At 39.8% G+C, this 17,216-nt stretch overlaps 1 protein-coding gene across 2 annotated transcripts in view; it reads right to left on the bottom strand.

Moving 5' to 3' along the window:
* Window positions 1–2,098, bottom strand: part of Pka-C3 (Protein kinase, cAMP-dependent, catalytic subunit 3) — a 43,660-nt gene extending 41,562 nt beyond the window's left edge. The window contains exon 1 of one of the 2 annotated variants that reach the window (XM_089248511.1): window positions 1,288–2,098. In XM_089248511.1, the coding sequence (XP_089104637.1) occupies window positions 1,288–1,429 (142 nt within the window). In that variant the 5' untranslated portion in view covers window positions 1,430–2,098. The remainder of the gene's footprint in view (window positions 1–1,287) is intronic. The other variant, XM_089248512.1, reaches the window with a different exon arrangement.
* Between the last annotated feature and the right edge of the window lie 15,118 nt (window positions 2,099–17,216).

Below are 17,216 nucleotides of genomic sequence, written 5' to 3'. Positions count from 1 at the left end.
GAGTTAGGATTCAGAGGGACAGAGCTGATGACGAAATTTTGCTGACAGGGGGGGGGGGTCAAAAATGGCTAAAAATTTGCTTACGTAATACTCGAACGGCCCCCATAGGATTATGTTGTGAGAAAAAGTCCAATCGGTCATGGTCTGGCGTTTCCGTTTCACACATTCAACAATGCCGCCACAACAGCACCACCGAAGGGACGAAGTCCAATTCGTCTATTTCGGGTGGAAAGGAGAGGAAAAACATCACATGGGTATCCGTGACGCAAAAACTCCCCATCAAAATTTTAGCAACGGAATTCAATTTAACACAGATGAAAGTTCTGTTCAAGTATTCAGTGCATTGCGTCCAGAAAAGTTTTATCATTACACAAAATTTTGTATACTCTATGAATCCAAAGTTGTTGTTGATTTTTCCAAAAAATGCCAAAGTAAAAAAAGTCAACACTTCTTTTTTCTCTCTTTTTCAAAAGTCCCATCAAAAAATATGATTACATGCGATTAAGAATAATATCAGTAGATGCGATTAAATACGGATACAGGTTCTATCAGTACACAAGAATGCAAAAATATGCACTAGGTTGCAGGTTTCGTCAATATACAAAATATAGCAATGAAAAAAGAAAAGATGAGTGCTCACACAGTATTTACATTGTTTCCCGTTTCTGGAAAAGTACCGTTTGCTGACTTATAGTAATTCCCAGCCCAAGTGCATTATTTGTCTAGGTTTCCTATATTTCCTTAGGATCCCTATGTTACAATTCACTATTTCTCTTTAAGGTGTTCAAAATCGGAATTTAGCATTCTGTCAAAATGTTCAGTGTTTAGTTGTTTAATGTATGTAAATATATGTGGAATGTTCACAAGTCCTTTCTTATATTGATTCCTCTTACATACCAAGGTGCGCCCACGAATACCCTCGGGATCTTGTTTTGTGTAGTTTGTAATTTTTCAATATTCGTTTGGGTACGATATAGCATAGTTGGTCTTAAAATTGACTCGTAAAGAATTATTTTTGTTTTTTAACGTGAGTTTAGCCTGGAGAGAAACGTCATTCAACTCAAACTTACTGCCCCTGGGGGCATTTATAGCCCGATAAGCCCCACCCCCCCCAACTCCCTTGTAAATACGCCACTGATTATAATCCAATGGGGGGGGGGGTCGACTTGAAAAGTGGTTGGGGCACCAAGATTTTTTTTTTTTGCTAAGTAGGAACTCGGTGAGACAAATAAGTTCAACAAGAGACCTCGACAATAGAAGATTTTCAAAGAATTGAAAGAAACTTACCGACCGTCTTCAGCATTTCGAAGTCTTCTATCCTGAAGTCCATGAGTCCGTTGCTGTTCCCAGCATTAGGCGGCGGCGGCTCTTTCATAGCCATCCCGCCATCCCTCTTCAGTTTCTCACGATTGACTTTCGAAGAAGCCATCAAATCAATTTCAGAAACTCGAAAAAAAAAAAACTAAAAACAATAGGATCCAGACAACGGTGATTCGCCAAGCTGTTTGAACGAACTCTTCTTAAAGCATCATGATGTGAAATTGATCACGATTGATGAAGGATATTCCCTTGTTAGGTATTCACGTCTCGTCGCGTCCTAATCTGAATCCTTAGTAGCAGCAGCAGCAGCTTCGGTTTATTATCTATCGCCTTCCAGAAACAGAGCACTGGTTCAGTAGTGTGGTTTTGTTTTCTCAGCACCTTTCCTTGGAGGCGTCCGTGTCCAGCAGCATCGGGGTTTCTTTTTTTTTTTCACACTGAACAATCTTATTAAAAAGTCCGTGGGTATCTTTTTTTCAACCTCAAACAGCTGCTGAATATGTTGACGATCCGGTGCACTTCCGCGTTTTGATGCTGCTGGAACCTGTTGTATTCTGTGCGAGAAATAGAAGATGAGGTAGAGAAGACAGCGTAAAAAGGTTCGTTGAACACATAGGTTAAAACAAAAAAGGAAAACCGAAATAAAAAAAATAAACGAAACCTGTTTTTCCTGCTGTTTTGCAAGTCTTTCTTTTCGCGTTGAAAAAACGAAAAATCCTCTATTGGGAAACTTTTGTTGATGCTACCTCTGAGGACGGACGATCGTCGGCGAATGAAGAACGAGGAAAAAGAAACAACAACAAATAAGTATCTACGAGAAGGAAGCTTTGCGATTGGACGATGAGGGGGAAGTGTCACGTGACTGATGTCGTCATTGGCTGGCTTCTTTTCCTGAGTTGGTTCTATTGTTGAAACGGTTTATTTTCTTTTTTGTGTGTTTCTGTCTCCGTACGAGGCGGGAAAATTGATTTCGAAAGCGTTTTTAAGAAGTTCGATGACTCGGTACCTCCACCACGGGTACTAAGAAAATGTCAAGGAAAAGTTGTAGTTAATATGTTTGTAAATTGAAGACAACGTTGATCAGTGCCGTCGGAGCCGGGAGTGTTGTGGGTGCTCGAGCACCCACGGTAATTTGTGAAGTGGGTCTGGAGCGTCCACAGAATTCTCAAATTACCGGCGGCATATTTGCAGATCGCATTAGTGACCCGCGACACCGTTCTAGGCAGTGGCGTTGGTGTCGGGGATGTCGAGCACCCCCGACTCCAATTCGTGACAGGGTTCTGAGCACTCACAGAAATGACTCAGAAATCAAATTCCCAACATAATACTCATGACGAGCACCCACAGATTCGAAACACTTCCGACGTCACTGACTTTGATTCTCTCTCATTCTCAATGACTTAAAATTTTGCAACTTTCTGTTGTTCGCGGGGAAGGATCCGACTGGAAAAAAATTGAATATTGCTCTTACTTTTTTTTTCTGTTGATTCGGACCAAAATGGACTTGAAATTGAAAGAAAATATATATTTTTTCATGTTGTCGTTTTTTTACAAGAGCAGCGCACAAATTTCGTTTTCATTTTTCTGAAGAAAAGGGAGCCAAATTTACCCGGTGCCGTTCTTCTGAAGAGAATGGATCCCAAATTTGCCAAGTGTCAATTCTTCTGAAAAGAATGGAACCAAAATATATCGAATCTCATTCTTTTGAAGGGAACGGAACCAAGGGCGTGGTAGCCTAAGTCAATAAGATACAGGCATAAAGTACCGAAGAATGCTTAGAGGTGTCGCGAGTTCGATACCTGACTTGTCCTTGTCAGAAACTTTTCTGACGTGGAGGTACAACAGATACGGCGACAGCGTGATCACTGAAAATTCTTGCTACCGCAAGGAGTCCCACACCGATGGGGTGCCACACTGAAGGGTTACTTCAGTAAGTTTAAAAAAAGGCAAAGATGTCGAACGCTGCCGTACGGAATCGGCAGTAAATTGTAGGTCCCGGTCCAATTAGCCCTCGTGCATAGGCGTAAACTTCTATAGGGCCCATGGGCCCGAGCCCCCCCAACATTTTTGAAGACGCGGCTCAGCCCCCCCAAAAATTCGTATGAATATGGCTTATTCATTTTGCAATGATGAAAAATTTTTTTTTAACCAAAAGTTGTCCTAATTATGAATTAGTTAATGGAAACAATCTGCTCAAAATTTTAGTTCTTTTAAAAAATCTGGATGGTCTTTGGCTTTCTTGTTCCATGACAATACGTTTATCTCATTTCTTCCCTGCCGTTCAATCCCCAATTGCACCCTCCATCGGTTCCAATTTACTGCCAGAAGGCACGGCTGAGAGGAAGATTCTTTGAGGTGTTGAGGGGGCTCTTTCTTCTTTGCCTGTGGCAAAAACTGAGTGTCTCTTCTTTTGTTCACTGCGACCGGAGGACGGCCATGGCGCCGACATGAAAATAAGCCCAAAGATGCATGGTGGGGGGGGAGGTTGAAAATTGGGAAGCAATGATATTGAAACCGAAATAAATTACACTCTATAAATAATAGGTGCCAGAACCTAGAGGCTGAGGCCATTTGAGCACACCCCCCCCCCCCGCAATAAATTTTGTAAGGGGACTGAGCCTCCCAGTAATTACTGCTGAAAAAAACCATTGTGCAATGCATTCTCCCTCTCCTTTGTACACGCTTGAGTCCCGTATATGCGGGAGGACCAATAACTTTTTGGCCCCCCCCCAATGTTTTTTTGAAAAATATTGGGGAAAAAAGCACATTCTAAATGCCCATTCATAACAGATCTTGAGGACCGATGCCGAAACATTTTTCAGGGGGGGGCTCAACCGCCTTACAAAATTTTTTGGGCTCAAATATCCTCCACTCCTAGGTTCCGGTGCCTTTGAGGGGAATCAAATAAATAATAGTAAAATAAAATTAACACACAAAAAAAAAAGAAAATAAGAAATGAATGGAAAATTTCAAAGCCCCCTGAGCCGGGTACCATTGCATTCTAATACTAGGAATATGAAATTTCCTCCTTATAAATCAGGGATTCTCAAACTATCTACGTTAGCAGCACTCTTATATAGAAATTTTAAATACGGTATTTCAATAAATGTTGGAAGAGAGGTTAAAAGGTGAAATTTGCGTTCCCCCCCCCCCTCCCCTCTGGTCCGGCACCCTAGACATTTGACCCCTCCCCCCCAGCCCTGTTTCCAGTACTCCAACACTTAGGTAGCCAGGGCCGGAACTAGGGAAGAAGGCAATTTTCACAGGCGGAATTCTTGTGGGGAGTGCTAATTCTGGGGGGGGGGGGTGGAAGAACGAAAAATATCGTTTCGATCGTTTTTTTAGTGGGGAGAGGGTGAAAAAATTACATACTCTTCCCTCCCTCCACGACTAAAATGATCCTGTCTCCGTTGGACCGGGCTTTTGGACAGATCTTTCGCGAGGACCCCGATTTTTTACAGGGAAGTGCTTGGACCTGTCGTAAGCGTAACTTGTATTAAGTCGTATGTTAAGTGCATTAAGTCGTAACTTGTATTACCTGTCGTAACTTGTTTTAAGCCAATGGGATCGAGACTCCCCCCCCCCTCTTATTAATTTCGGAGAGCTGGCTCAATCTCCCCCCCCCCCCCCAGAAAAATCGCATGGACACGTTTTCCACACCTAGACTCGGAATAATCACGTCACGTCAGTACAGTGAGTTTCGGCCTTTATACGAAGCTGTGACATGTTAAAAAAAAAGTGGCGATTTTTCCACAAACACTTTTTCCGGCCATTTTACAGGATGCGACCTCTATTTATCGGAAAATACTGTAATTTTTTCTATGTTCCATTGCAAATTAAATTGGGGAATTTTTCTAAAAAGGATGTAGTATTTCTTACTTATGTTATTCAAAAAATTGTGTTTATTTCAAAATGAAGAATTATTCTCAATGTTTTAATAGGGTTCCTCCTTTCCCGATCAATTATTTTTTACTGACGAATTTCTATTTGTCCAGCCGGTGACCGCAAAGAGGGGGTTTTACATACCCTGTTTACGTTCGCAGCACTGTTAGAAATTTTAAATATCTTGCGGCATCACAGTCGATCTCAAGGAGGCATTTCGATGCTTTCCCCCCCCCCTTTCCCGACAATAAAATGATCTTCACTCCTAGTTACAGCCCGTCCGTGGCATCTAGTGGCGTGTTTCCCGGGGGGGGGGGCACTCAGCGAGCTTTAAGCACGGCCATGGACTCCCACATACTGGAGAAGGGCTTCTAGCCTGGGATCTTTGGCGGACTTTTAATTCCATGTATTTTTTTTTTTTCATGATAAAGGGGCCGCACCTTCTGCAGCTGACAAAGAGCATTTCAATAGGGTTCAGTTTCGGCTGCTTCAATGCAGGTTTACTGAATACAATCACCATTTCCTAATTAGAAGGACGGGGAGTGTATAGCGTGTCGCTTATGTGGGGAATATGTCACCTGGAGGCATCCGTCCATATGGGGACCCCCCTTCTGATCCTGAAAACTACATTCTTCTTGACGCCGCCGGTCAAGGCTTTAAAAGCTTTTGTGCTTAATGGATGGCCATCCCTGAAGGACGCCGACATAGATGATCCTAATTGGAATATAAAGAAATTACGGTGGTGAAGAAAAATCTAGACGAGGTTTGTGATTCTGCAAAATAAGAATAGCTGTGTTTGGAGCCACTTGAAGTAAACTCCTTGTTTTTCCACTGAAACCCCCCCCCCCACCCCCCACAAATGTTGAGATAGACAGTTCCACAGTAATTTATGGTTTGTGTGGACCACATTCGGTTGTGCACGTACAGTATAAACCTTCTGTTAGTAAAACATGTTGTATTACAAGAAAACGGAAAAGTTCCTCGTGATTCCGCACAGTTTCCTGACAGAAAAAGTAAGCAATATTAAATATAGTTACACATTTTTGATAAATTCCTGCATTTTAAGCATTTTCTTTAATGATAATTTATTCAGAATCTTCAAAAACAATCTAGATTTTGCAGCCCTCTAATACTTATAATCAATAAAGCGTAGTATAAAATAATTTTTTTTCTGTTAGACACATCAATAAATTAATAAAACTTACTATATGTCTTATTTTTTTCAATCATATTTAAAATTTATTTAAGAAAAATTTAAACTCCATTTGGCTTGCGTACTTGTAAAAGTGACAATATTTGAATCGAGTTTTTAATAAGAAATTTATGCAACTAAAAAAATTATTATTTTTCTAATTTAAAACCTGATATATGACTCAATATATGAGAGTAAAATAAATCTTAAATAAGTGACATGTAATTTGATTTTGGGGGAAATATACACTGTATCATAAAATATAAATAAATAAATACGGGGCTTGACAAAAATCATTAAAAAATTTAGGCACCAGCCAAATTTTGTAAGAGCCAAGCATGGTTTTTTCACGAGAAAAGTATCTTAAATAATCTTTTTTCAACCTTTCTGGGAATTGATGACCCCCTTCCCAGGGCCGCAACTAGATACTTTGTCATCTGGGGCAATTCGGAATTTTGGCGCCCCTTGCATGTAGAAGAAGCAGTTAAAGGGTGAATTCGACTCACATTCTGGTCCAGCGTCCGGAGCACCAGACCTACCTGCTTTCTCTAGTTGTGGCTCTGCTCCTTTCCATGTTGGAAGACAATTATGAAATCGGAAAATTTTGAGCCATCACTAGATTCTGATTTAGCAATCACATATACAAAATTTTAGGCGCGAATACAGATTTTCCAGTCACCATGGTAACCTGGCACTTGGGGTTTGTCCAACCCTGGAATAAATAAAGATGCATATACTGTTCTAAATATATTTTTTGTATATAGTCATTTTCATGACCCCGCCCAGGGGATTTCGGGATTCATGAGATCTGGGGGATCCTGGGAGGATATACTCAGATTTACGGCATGACTAGATCTGAATAAATTGCCTATGGCGATAGACCGGAGTTGTGCTCGTTTCAATGAGAGAGAGAGAATGAAAGTATATTTTTACTTGGACCGTGATCAAACTAGAATGGGGCTCAAGGGCAAAGGCTACGCCCCCAACAATCAAATAAATTTTTGTTAATTAAATGCTTTTGGAAAATTGGCACCAACTCAAAAATTCTCTGGAAGAAATTCCGTGTACCCCCCCCCCCCAATAGATTGGTTTTCTTGGGTAGCTCATGCTCAGGGGTATCCCATTCCAAGGGCGTAGCGAAGAGGAAGACTTGGGGGTCTGGTCCCCTCGTCCGAAATGTGAGAAAATGACCGAAAAAAGGGAAAAAGATGACCAAATCTATTGTTCTATCACTTTGGTCCCCCCTGCCGAACGAAATTTCTGGCTACGCCCTTGTCCCATTCACCTTGGTAACAATACATTAAATGATTGTTATACAGTCGAATATCCTGTTATAACGAAGTCCAAGAAACCGGAGAAAACACTTCGTTATAAAGAAATTTCAGATTGTTTGCATTGTTCCTATGTATACTTATTAGAGGGATTAGAAAACCATTCGTTAAAATGATATTTTCGCTGTAACGGTATTCGTTAAAACGGGATTCGCCTGTAATTAGAGCCCGAATTTTCCACTTAAAAAAAATGGCTAAATATGAACTAAAACTGAGAAAATATGTGCTAAAGAACAAATAACCAAGCAAAAAACGCAAATGCGTTTTTAAATGCATCTTTTCTATTTATCTCGGTGCATATTCATTTGCAAAAACATTCTCATGCAAATGATTTCTACATGTATTTTATTTAGGAATTTCTAGTTATTAGTACAAACAACATACATTCACTGACCAATTAACATCTTTGACTCTTGTCGCAAGAGCCTCCTAATTCCTGCTTTACCCAGGGCCCTGCCTGTATACACTTCAATTAATCGACGTTTTCACTTCGATTCGAACTCCCAAGTCTTTGGAAAACACCTTTTCTATCAATCGAATCACATAATTTTTCAACTGGTGAAAACGTGTCACTGAAATACAGTGTTTTACGGTTTTCAAAAACCCATCATGAAGAAACGTTGTAAGCGGAAAAACTAAGCGGGACCGACTGTAGTTTCTCATGCATATTTTTTACTGAAAAAGTAATAAAATTTAAGATGATTGACTGGTTCAATCAGGGCTGCAACTAGATGCTTGGTTACCCGGGGCAAGCGCGCATTTTGACGCCCCCCTTGTAATGTTGAAGGAGAGGTTTTAGAATGAAATTTGCACCCCATCCGGTCTAGCGCCCGGGGCACGAGACCCGCCTGCTCCTCCCTAGTTGTGGCCCTGTGTTCAATGGCTTTTGACAGGTACTGAAATAATTATTGAACGGGCTACGGTATGCTGATAGCCAGGGCTGTAACTGGGATTTTTGTCGCCCCCACATTCGATAATTTTGTAACGGTGTTCTCTGTCAAGTAAAGGACGTTTTACATAACGTTTAAATAACACTTTTTTTTCTGTTGAATCTTGAAATGAATACCGTAAAAGTGCTTGAGACTTTAGCAACAGTAATGTTATGATAGTATTATAAGTATATTTCTTCTCAAGCATAAGATTTTGAATCAAAACGACAGATTTTCACAAAATTTTTTTTCGGAAACGTCTGTAAAAAAAAGGTGGGGGGGGGGTAATTTTCGGAAAAAGTTCGTTTTGCAGTACTGCTTTCGCATTTATACGACGCGTCGTATAAACGAGGTTCTATTAGAGCCGGAGCCCCCCCAACATTTTCAATAAGTTTACGCCTATGCCCTCGTGTGCAGAAAATGACCATGGTGCGACAAAAATGCTCAAATGATGGAGCCAAAACTGAACGAAGCGATGAACCAGCCTTCTGAAGGAAAAAAACCAGTGACGTGCAGCCAAAATAATAATGATAAATAATAAATAAAGAATTGTCTTCTAACAATTCTGATAAGAAAGAGTCGAAACTGGAAGTTTCCGTGGTTTCGACAGCAATGGCAATGGAGCCAAAAAACCGAAAAATTAAAGTCTGCAGACTTTCAATCATGGCTCAGCCAAAATTTATTTTCCACACCTTTTTAAAATAAAATGTACAGTCAAGTTTACAAAGTAATAACATTTCCTACAAGAACTGAGTGAAAAGTATCCATACTTTTAACAATACAGTAGAACCTCTCGATAACGGATACACATCCATTTGACCAAAACTTTTGTCCGCTAACGGGGAGTGTCCGCTATTGGGGAGGTACAATATATGGAAGAGCCTCGTTTATACCACTTTAGCATTTATACGACATTTGGGTTCGGTCGCAATCGGTTCCTACATGTTACTGTGTATGAAAGTGATACACTATTGGTTATGCATAATCATCAACCATCTCGATAAACAAAAAGTTCGATTAAATTTCACTTCATTTATTACTTTTGCCAGTGATTATCCATAATTCCCAAATAAAGTCTGATATAAGTATGGAAAAATTTAAAACCTTCCCTCTCTTCATTGTGAACCAATTAATTATTTTACCCGTACATGTGATACGTGCTCTAAACATATTTTGCAATAAAAATTAAATTAAAGTACGTGTGAAGAAGATAAAAATATTCATAAAAAACAACATTATGGTATACTGGTAATGTTGACTGTCTTCACACGTATCAACACGTGCAAACAAAACCAACATTACCATTCGGAATCAGCATCCTGGACCATAGTTGTGTCCAGTTAATCAAATAATTACTTGACGGATTATCATTTTTACCAAAACGAGCTTGGAATTATACATAATTACCGTTGAATATGATAAATTCTCGATGATTTATGAACAAAAATTCACAAATTAGAATTTGAAAAATGGTTTTTGCCTGATTTTACTGTCCGCTATCGGGGAGTGAAATACATTAAAACCCTATTCCACGGGGTCGGGGATAAGAAAAGTGTCCGTTAGCGGGACGTATATCCGCTAACGGGGAGTGTCTGTTAAGGGAGGTTCCACTGTGCAGTAATTTAGTGTTTCACAAAGTGTGCGTCGCGGCTCCTAGAAGAGGAGCATCTCCACCAAAAAAAAAAAACAGAGCTGAAATTTATCAATAATTCATATTTCTAATAAGAACGGGGCCAAAATTTCAAATTTAATACACACGATTTTCTGAGAGGGGGGGGGGGGGGAAAGGTGCGTTTTTTCCTGCAGAATATAATTTCCGTTGTATACGAGTATGATTTGAAACTCGATTTTAGCATTTTCAACAAAATTTTAACAAGAATTTGGATATCTGACGAGAGGAAATGAAATTAAAATATATGAAGTGTTCATATTTCAAAAGGGGACGGTGAGCGCAAATTTTGTTTTCATATTTTCTGAAGAGAAATGGAGGCACAATTTGATAAGTGTCACATTTCTGAAGAGAATGGAACGAAAATTTAAACGAAGTGTGCCATATTTCCGAAGAGAATGGAAATGACAAAATTAAACAATAAGCCAAATTTCTGAAGAGAATGGAACCGAAATTTGTCGTGTGCAATGTTTCAGAGTGTGTGTGTGTTTCCTATACAAATCTACAATTTTAGATCGATCGTCACCAAATTTTGCATATATACCAAATGGGACCGACTTGAACAATAGGGTACTTTAAAATTTCGTCATAGGGCAAATGCCCCAAATGGGCAAAAAAAACTGTCGGGCCTCAACAATCACTTTCCGAACGTTTACTTTGGTTACCGTGGTTCCCTAGCAATGCGTTTCAGACGCGTATATGCCTTTACAATGGTTCGTCAATTCTCTAATCCTGTTACTATATGTATAATAGTTTATGCCTTTGTAATGGTTTGCCACTTTTTCAATCCTCCCAGTAATAAGAGCTTTTTGAATAGACGTCATCATCAGCAGCATCACTTTGAGGGTAAGGCAAAGGATGATCCCCCATAGAAATTAGTGTTAAAATTGCCGATTTTACTGTAGAAATGCGGAAATTTAGTGGGGGTTTTCCGCCACATCAGTAATTTTAAAAATTGTATTGAATTCTCGACTTCTGAAGTACTGAGTTGGCTTAGAGATACGAAGCCCAGAAATTTAAATATGAAGTAATTAGCCGGACCTACTTTTGAATTAGATATCCATGCAATAACACATTGATTTCAACTTTTTTTTATATCCTCTCAATCATGAAAATTAATGTCTCCGCATTGTCTTTTAATTCATTCATTTCTACTTCTGTTTAAATCTAGATTTGTTTCTTTCATGAGTCGCGCAGGAAGTCCTCATATTGGTTACCTTAGACACGGTTTGTATGTTCCTCACAGAAAGAGGGAGATGTCACGTGATCCAAAAACCTCATTGAAGAAAACCCGGGCAGCGCCGGGTATATATTATAGCTAGTTTTAAATAATTTCCTTTCATTTCCAAGGGAAATAATCCGTAAAATTAACGTGTTTTCTGCTTTATCTACAACGTGCGTCAATTTTTTTTTTGTTCTCTCGCATACTCCAACGAATGCCGTGTTATTCTTTGTAATTAGCTTAAACACGTGGGTGGTTTTCCGTAATTTTAGCTTCCTTGGGGGTGGGCTACGGCACGGGCCTAAAGCCGCCACGTAAAACTTTTTGGCCTGCTACGATCAGCCCTACACCACGAACAACCATCATCATCGTGATTGTCGTCGTAAGAAAATCTGGGGATTTTTTTTTTTTTTCTCTCACTCTCTCCTTGTTCTTCTTCGAGGAAACAAGAAAGACTCTTCCCAAGATGAGCGAGAGATGAGTTACTATTAATAGAGCCAGAGCCTTGCTCCGTTTACGGCTTCTTGTGGCTCCTTTTTTTTGCTCTTCTCTCTCTCTCTCTCTCGTTCTTTTTTTGTATTCTACTCGTTTGAACGAAGGAAGAGAAAAAAAAAATGATGAGGAAGACAAAATGTAGAGTCTCTCTCGGTGCCTTCATCATATAACATGCCAACTGCCAGACACATATAACATAACGCTCATCCGTCAAGAAAGATAAATGTTACGTCACGGCGTTCCCCCCTCCCCTCGTCCGACCTTCCACTCAATGCCAAGTGATGCAATAGTCATATGTTGCAAAAAAAAAAAAATCACATAAGTCTTGATACAATAGTATACACCACGTTTTTAGTGATCTTGAATGACTCGCTCGCGTAGACCCAGTGGTTCAGCAGCATCATCTTGACTTCCAATAAGCCTGCTAAAATCTAAATCAATTGCGGTTTATAAAAGCCTTCGCACCACAACGTAAACGTTCGTCAGAGCTGGACAGACGCTCGAAACGGGCATTAAAAACTGCCGGGCAAACAATGGTTTTTAGGCCTGAACAATGATTTTCGGAATGTTTACTTTGGTTACCGTGTCTCCCAAACAATGCCTTTCAAACATGTTTGTATATGCCTTTGCAAGGGAATGCCATTTTTTCAATCTTCCCAGTATACGGAGAGAAAAACCCGGGCGACGCCGGACATTTTTGCTAGCGGTTTGAATAAAATATTAAAGTATCAAGTTCTCAACGTGCCCCTCATTATATGCGAAAGAAAAAGTTGGTGGTTGCCCAAAAGAGAATTATGTTTCGATTTCTCCGGTTGTTTTCCATTCGCATACATAATATTATAACGCTTGCCCGAATATAAAGGTCAGCCCTCTTACGAGTAGAAAACTTGCCTTTTGGAATGGAAATCTAGGCCGAGATATCTTTCTTACTTGTGCGCATAATCTCTCCTCTTTTTTTTTTTGTTTGGTAAAGGCGGTTCCGCAACATCGGGCCCGACACGAAAAACCCCTTGTGCGTGAAGTATTATTATTATTACTACTACTACTATCTTCGAGAGATACGCCATTTTGAATACGCCATTGAAGTTTGGTCGAGGAAAGAGTGTAAAAATAAAAAATTGGGCTAAAAATACATAAAATGATTTACGAAGTAAGAAATGAGAAGAAAAAAAAAACGTCTATTTTGTAACTTTTCTTACCATAACGGAGTAATAGGGTTTTTATTGAGATCCGGTAGAATAATATATAGCAATAGTTTCTACTCCAGTGGTCGGTGATGTAATCATCATCGTCAGTTGGGCGATTTAAATCGAAGTAGACAAAAATCAATGAGGAAAGGTGGATTCTTGGTTGAATTTGCTGGGCTGATGAGCAGATTATATCTATCTTCGCACTAATGCCAACAAAGTGTTTCGTTAGGACCAAATTCGGCATTTTTTAGGTTAATTTTAACCGTAAGCTTCCGCGTGGTTCGGTACCAACACGCTCTGATTGAGGGAGACCGGCTTCTCTTTTACGAGACTTTCTATTAATTATATCCTCTCCAGGTAATGATATTAATAAAGAAGTAATTAAAGAACTTACACCCAATTCAGCTGCTGGACACTTTACACTCTAGTTTCTCTTTAAAATGTATTTGTAAATTACTTTTTCTGAAGTACGTACTAATTTTCAGAATTTCAATTCCGAAAAATTTACTTTCTTATACCAAAGGAAGACGAGCACAGTTCTGATCTACGTTCAGGGGGAAACGCTGTTGGAAGCTAAGTTCAGGAAAAAAAATATTGTAGAATAACAATTAACCAAGTTTCAGAATACAATAACAAACGCCAAGCAGCGCAATCTATCGGCGAGTAAGAAACGAAAGGAACAAACATATTCATTTTTCTTTCCACATTATCGAACACCGATTTCTATTTGAAAGGTATCTATCGGTGGGCAAAACAAACATCAGTTTCTATCTTATTTGCAGCATCTAGCGGCGGCAAAACTGAAACAAGCACCGATTCTTATCTAGAATGTATCAACCATAGATCAAAATAAACGATTTCTACTTGAAGTGCATCTGTCGGTGACAAAACAGGAGGCAATCACCGATCTCTATTTCGAGGGTATCTATCGGCAGGCAAAACAAACATCAATTTCTATCTCGAGTGGATCTACCGGCGGCAGAATGTGTAATGCTAACCCTCTATAGAAATTAGCGATTTTTACTTGGAATGCATTTGTTGGTGGCAAAAATGAAAGAAACGAATACCGATTTATATTTGACGGACAAATAGAAATCATCGATTCTATCACAAACATCGATTTCTATCTAAAGTGCATCTACCGGCGGCAAAACTGAAACAAATACCGATTCCTATCTGGCATGTGTCAACCCTCTATCGAAATAAGCGATTTCTACCTGAATTGCATCTGCCGGTGGCAAAGCTGAAAGAACGCAAACCGATTTATATCTAGATTCAGAATATGATTCTCTGCCGCCTTTGGGCTACGCAAATGTTGCCTCCCTTCTTTCATTTTAGTCTAATTTTCAGTCCCTATGAACTTGCCACCCCCTGGCTATAGCCCCTTCAGCGTCTCTGTAAATGCGATTCTGTTTGGAGTTTCAATCTGTCGAAGAAAAAATACCGAAAGGAACTAAGATTTTTTTTCTATTTAATGTATTTACCTTACCATGATTTAAAAGCCTGTTACACTCGCTATGGTGATATTTTTTTTTCAAAGAGGAAAAATACCGACTGATATTTGCTATAGATTGCTATTGCTCTAGACCGATTTCTATCGGTTCAGTATCTGTTGATGGGCAAAACTGATGGAAGCAAACACCAATTTATATCAGGATTTAATCCTGATATAAGTGTACCATCGCTATCGCACTACTAATCAAAGGCGGTTTAAAGAGCCCTCAACCCCAACCACGAACGTCGCGAGGCGGAGGTACGGGGCGCCCCCGTAGGGAGCAACCACAGCTCTAAAAAAAAAAAAAAAATAGATCTATAATGTTTCTTTCTTCCCGCGAAGAGATGGACATTCCCCATGTTGAAATATTTTTGAACGGTTTTTCATTCTTAAAGAGAATAAATAAGTAATGAATTTGAACAACAAAATCAACCATCACGAAATGAATATTTCCGGCGGAAGTATAAAATGAGTCCCAGTTTATTTGGTTTTCTTCGAATCTCCGTGTTGAGAAAATCCTTTTTTTTTTTCTTCTTTTCTTCGTGTTGAAAAGGACGGTAAATCTTTATTTTTATGGATTTCCAGGGAAGTGTCGCGATATTTTTGGATACGAAACGCAAATACATACATACTATGTCCGGCGACGTCATCGTAAAAGCAATCGAGGAGTTAACTCGACGATTCGTGGCAAATTTTGAGGGTTTTTTTTTTTCCAACGTGATTGGTCATGACTCTCGCGTAGGGAGACTGCCACGACCTCCTATATAACCTAGTTAGCTAGGTGGTCGTGAGACTGCTAAGACTTTGCAACCATGGTCCCCCCCCCCTCCGGGCGTGAGTAAACAAATTTTACATTCCAACATGTAATCGTGATACAAAAGAAGAGGAATTTAGCGTCTCATGATTGGTCGCAATGAACCAATACGACACTCATACACTGTAGACAAGTACTTGACGAAATTTACATTTGTTGAAGTTGAATACTGTGTTTTTTTCAGTTCAACAGTTGATTTAATTCCAACCCGAAATCCGATATCTGTTACGATGTAGTGTCCCCGAGTGGCGTGGTGGTTCGATCCCGGCGGAAAAATATATATATTTTAAAATATATATACATTAATCAGCCGTCGTGTCGGATTCTCATCGTGAGGTTCCTGGTTCGAAAGCCGTGGACGGCTGAAGTTGGTTTTCTGTGGTTTTGGAACCAATTTCAAGGCGTTAATGTGACCCAGTTTCCAATTTTAAAAAAATTCTCTCCGCAGACAGCAGGTAGACCACAACAATAACACTGTAACATAATGCAAGTAACACACCCCTGTCCCACCCTAAGGGTATTCAGGTAACATCGAGAATCGGATGCCGCCATCCTACTCGGTACAGATCTGACTGGGCGAGACGGAGATAATTCCCGAATTGAGAGCCAGCGGAGCCAGATTCGAGGGGTGGTGCCAACCCCCTTAATGTCCGTCGTGTGGTTTTTGCTAAAGCTACACAGCTATAGCCTCTTCAACCGCAGGGCTTAGTGATGCTTCGAAACGGCAGCACCAAGCTGCAGCCTCACCCCACTGTATCAATCTAGAGAACCCCAGCCTATCAACAGTAGGGTAAAATTAACCAGTCTCAGGACGGTCAACACGATAACATAACATGAAAATTCAAGCATTTACCATCTTTACTTCAGAATTTCTTACGCTCCTTTCACACGCTACGGATTCGTACGTGCGGAATATCTGCCGTACGTAAGACATCCCACATGGAGAGAATTGCTTTTTGCACTGTAATGAATCAAAAAGCACGTACGAGTAATAAAGCTACAACTCCGTACGGCTGAATGTCCGTAGCGCGTGAAAGTATGCATTTAGTCACGTAGGCCACTGTTCTCAAACGGCACGGCAGCTGTGTGTTGTAGTGGCAGATTACGGCGACTCGTCCGTATCATGCGAAAGCTACCATCCAATTGCCACTAATGGAATGTCTCCGTACGGACAAATCCGTAGCGTGTGAAAAGAGCGTTATAGTAGGTTCGCCTTAGAAGTATTGACGGAAATAAACAAAAATTGTTTCCTCTCTTCACATCTCAAAAGCATTTGAAGACGTCAATCACGAGATCTAGTAGTAGGATCGAATGCTAGATGTTGTACAAATCATCGAACGCTGGTATTAGAAGTGAAATGTTACAATTGTTCAAGTCTTATCTAAATGAAAAATAGAGTTAAAGATAAACAATTCTTTCAGCGAATAAATACAAAACTAAAGGACTGTTGCGATTCGACCGCACATTCTATGATCAAAAATGCTTGTTTAGAAGACATATCACCTCTTGAAGTTTTTCCCATGAATTTAGAGGCACCCGGTATACAACCAAATGTAAACCCAAGACGTTTTAAATGGCGAATAAAAAGTTCAAACAGAATGACTAGAAGTTTGTGAAATCTATTTTGAGTTAATCATGATAGGAAATAGGTTGGTCTTATAATCGTAACCACAAATT

The sequence above is a fragment of the Pholcus phalangioides genome, unplaced genomic scaffold (assembly GCF_987345545.1).
Source record: "Pholcus phalangioides strain wild (caught in Gottingen) unplaced genomic scaffold, Ppha-v1.0 ptg000020l_1, whole genome shotgun sequence".
In the NCBI taxonomy this organism is placed as follows: Eukaryota; Metazoa; Arthropoda; class Arachnida; order Araneae; family Pholcidae; genus Pholcus; species Pholcus phalangioides.
The sequence above is the reverse complement of the archived record's forward strand: the minus strand, read 5'-3'. Positions and strand labels throughout refer to the sequence as shown.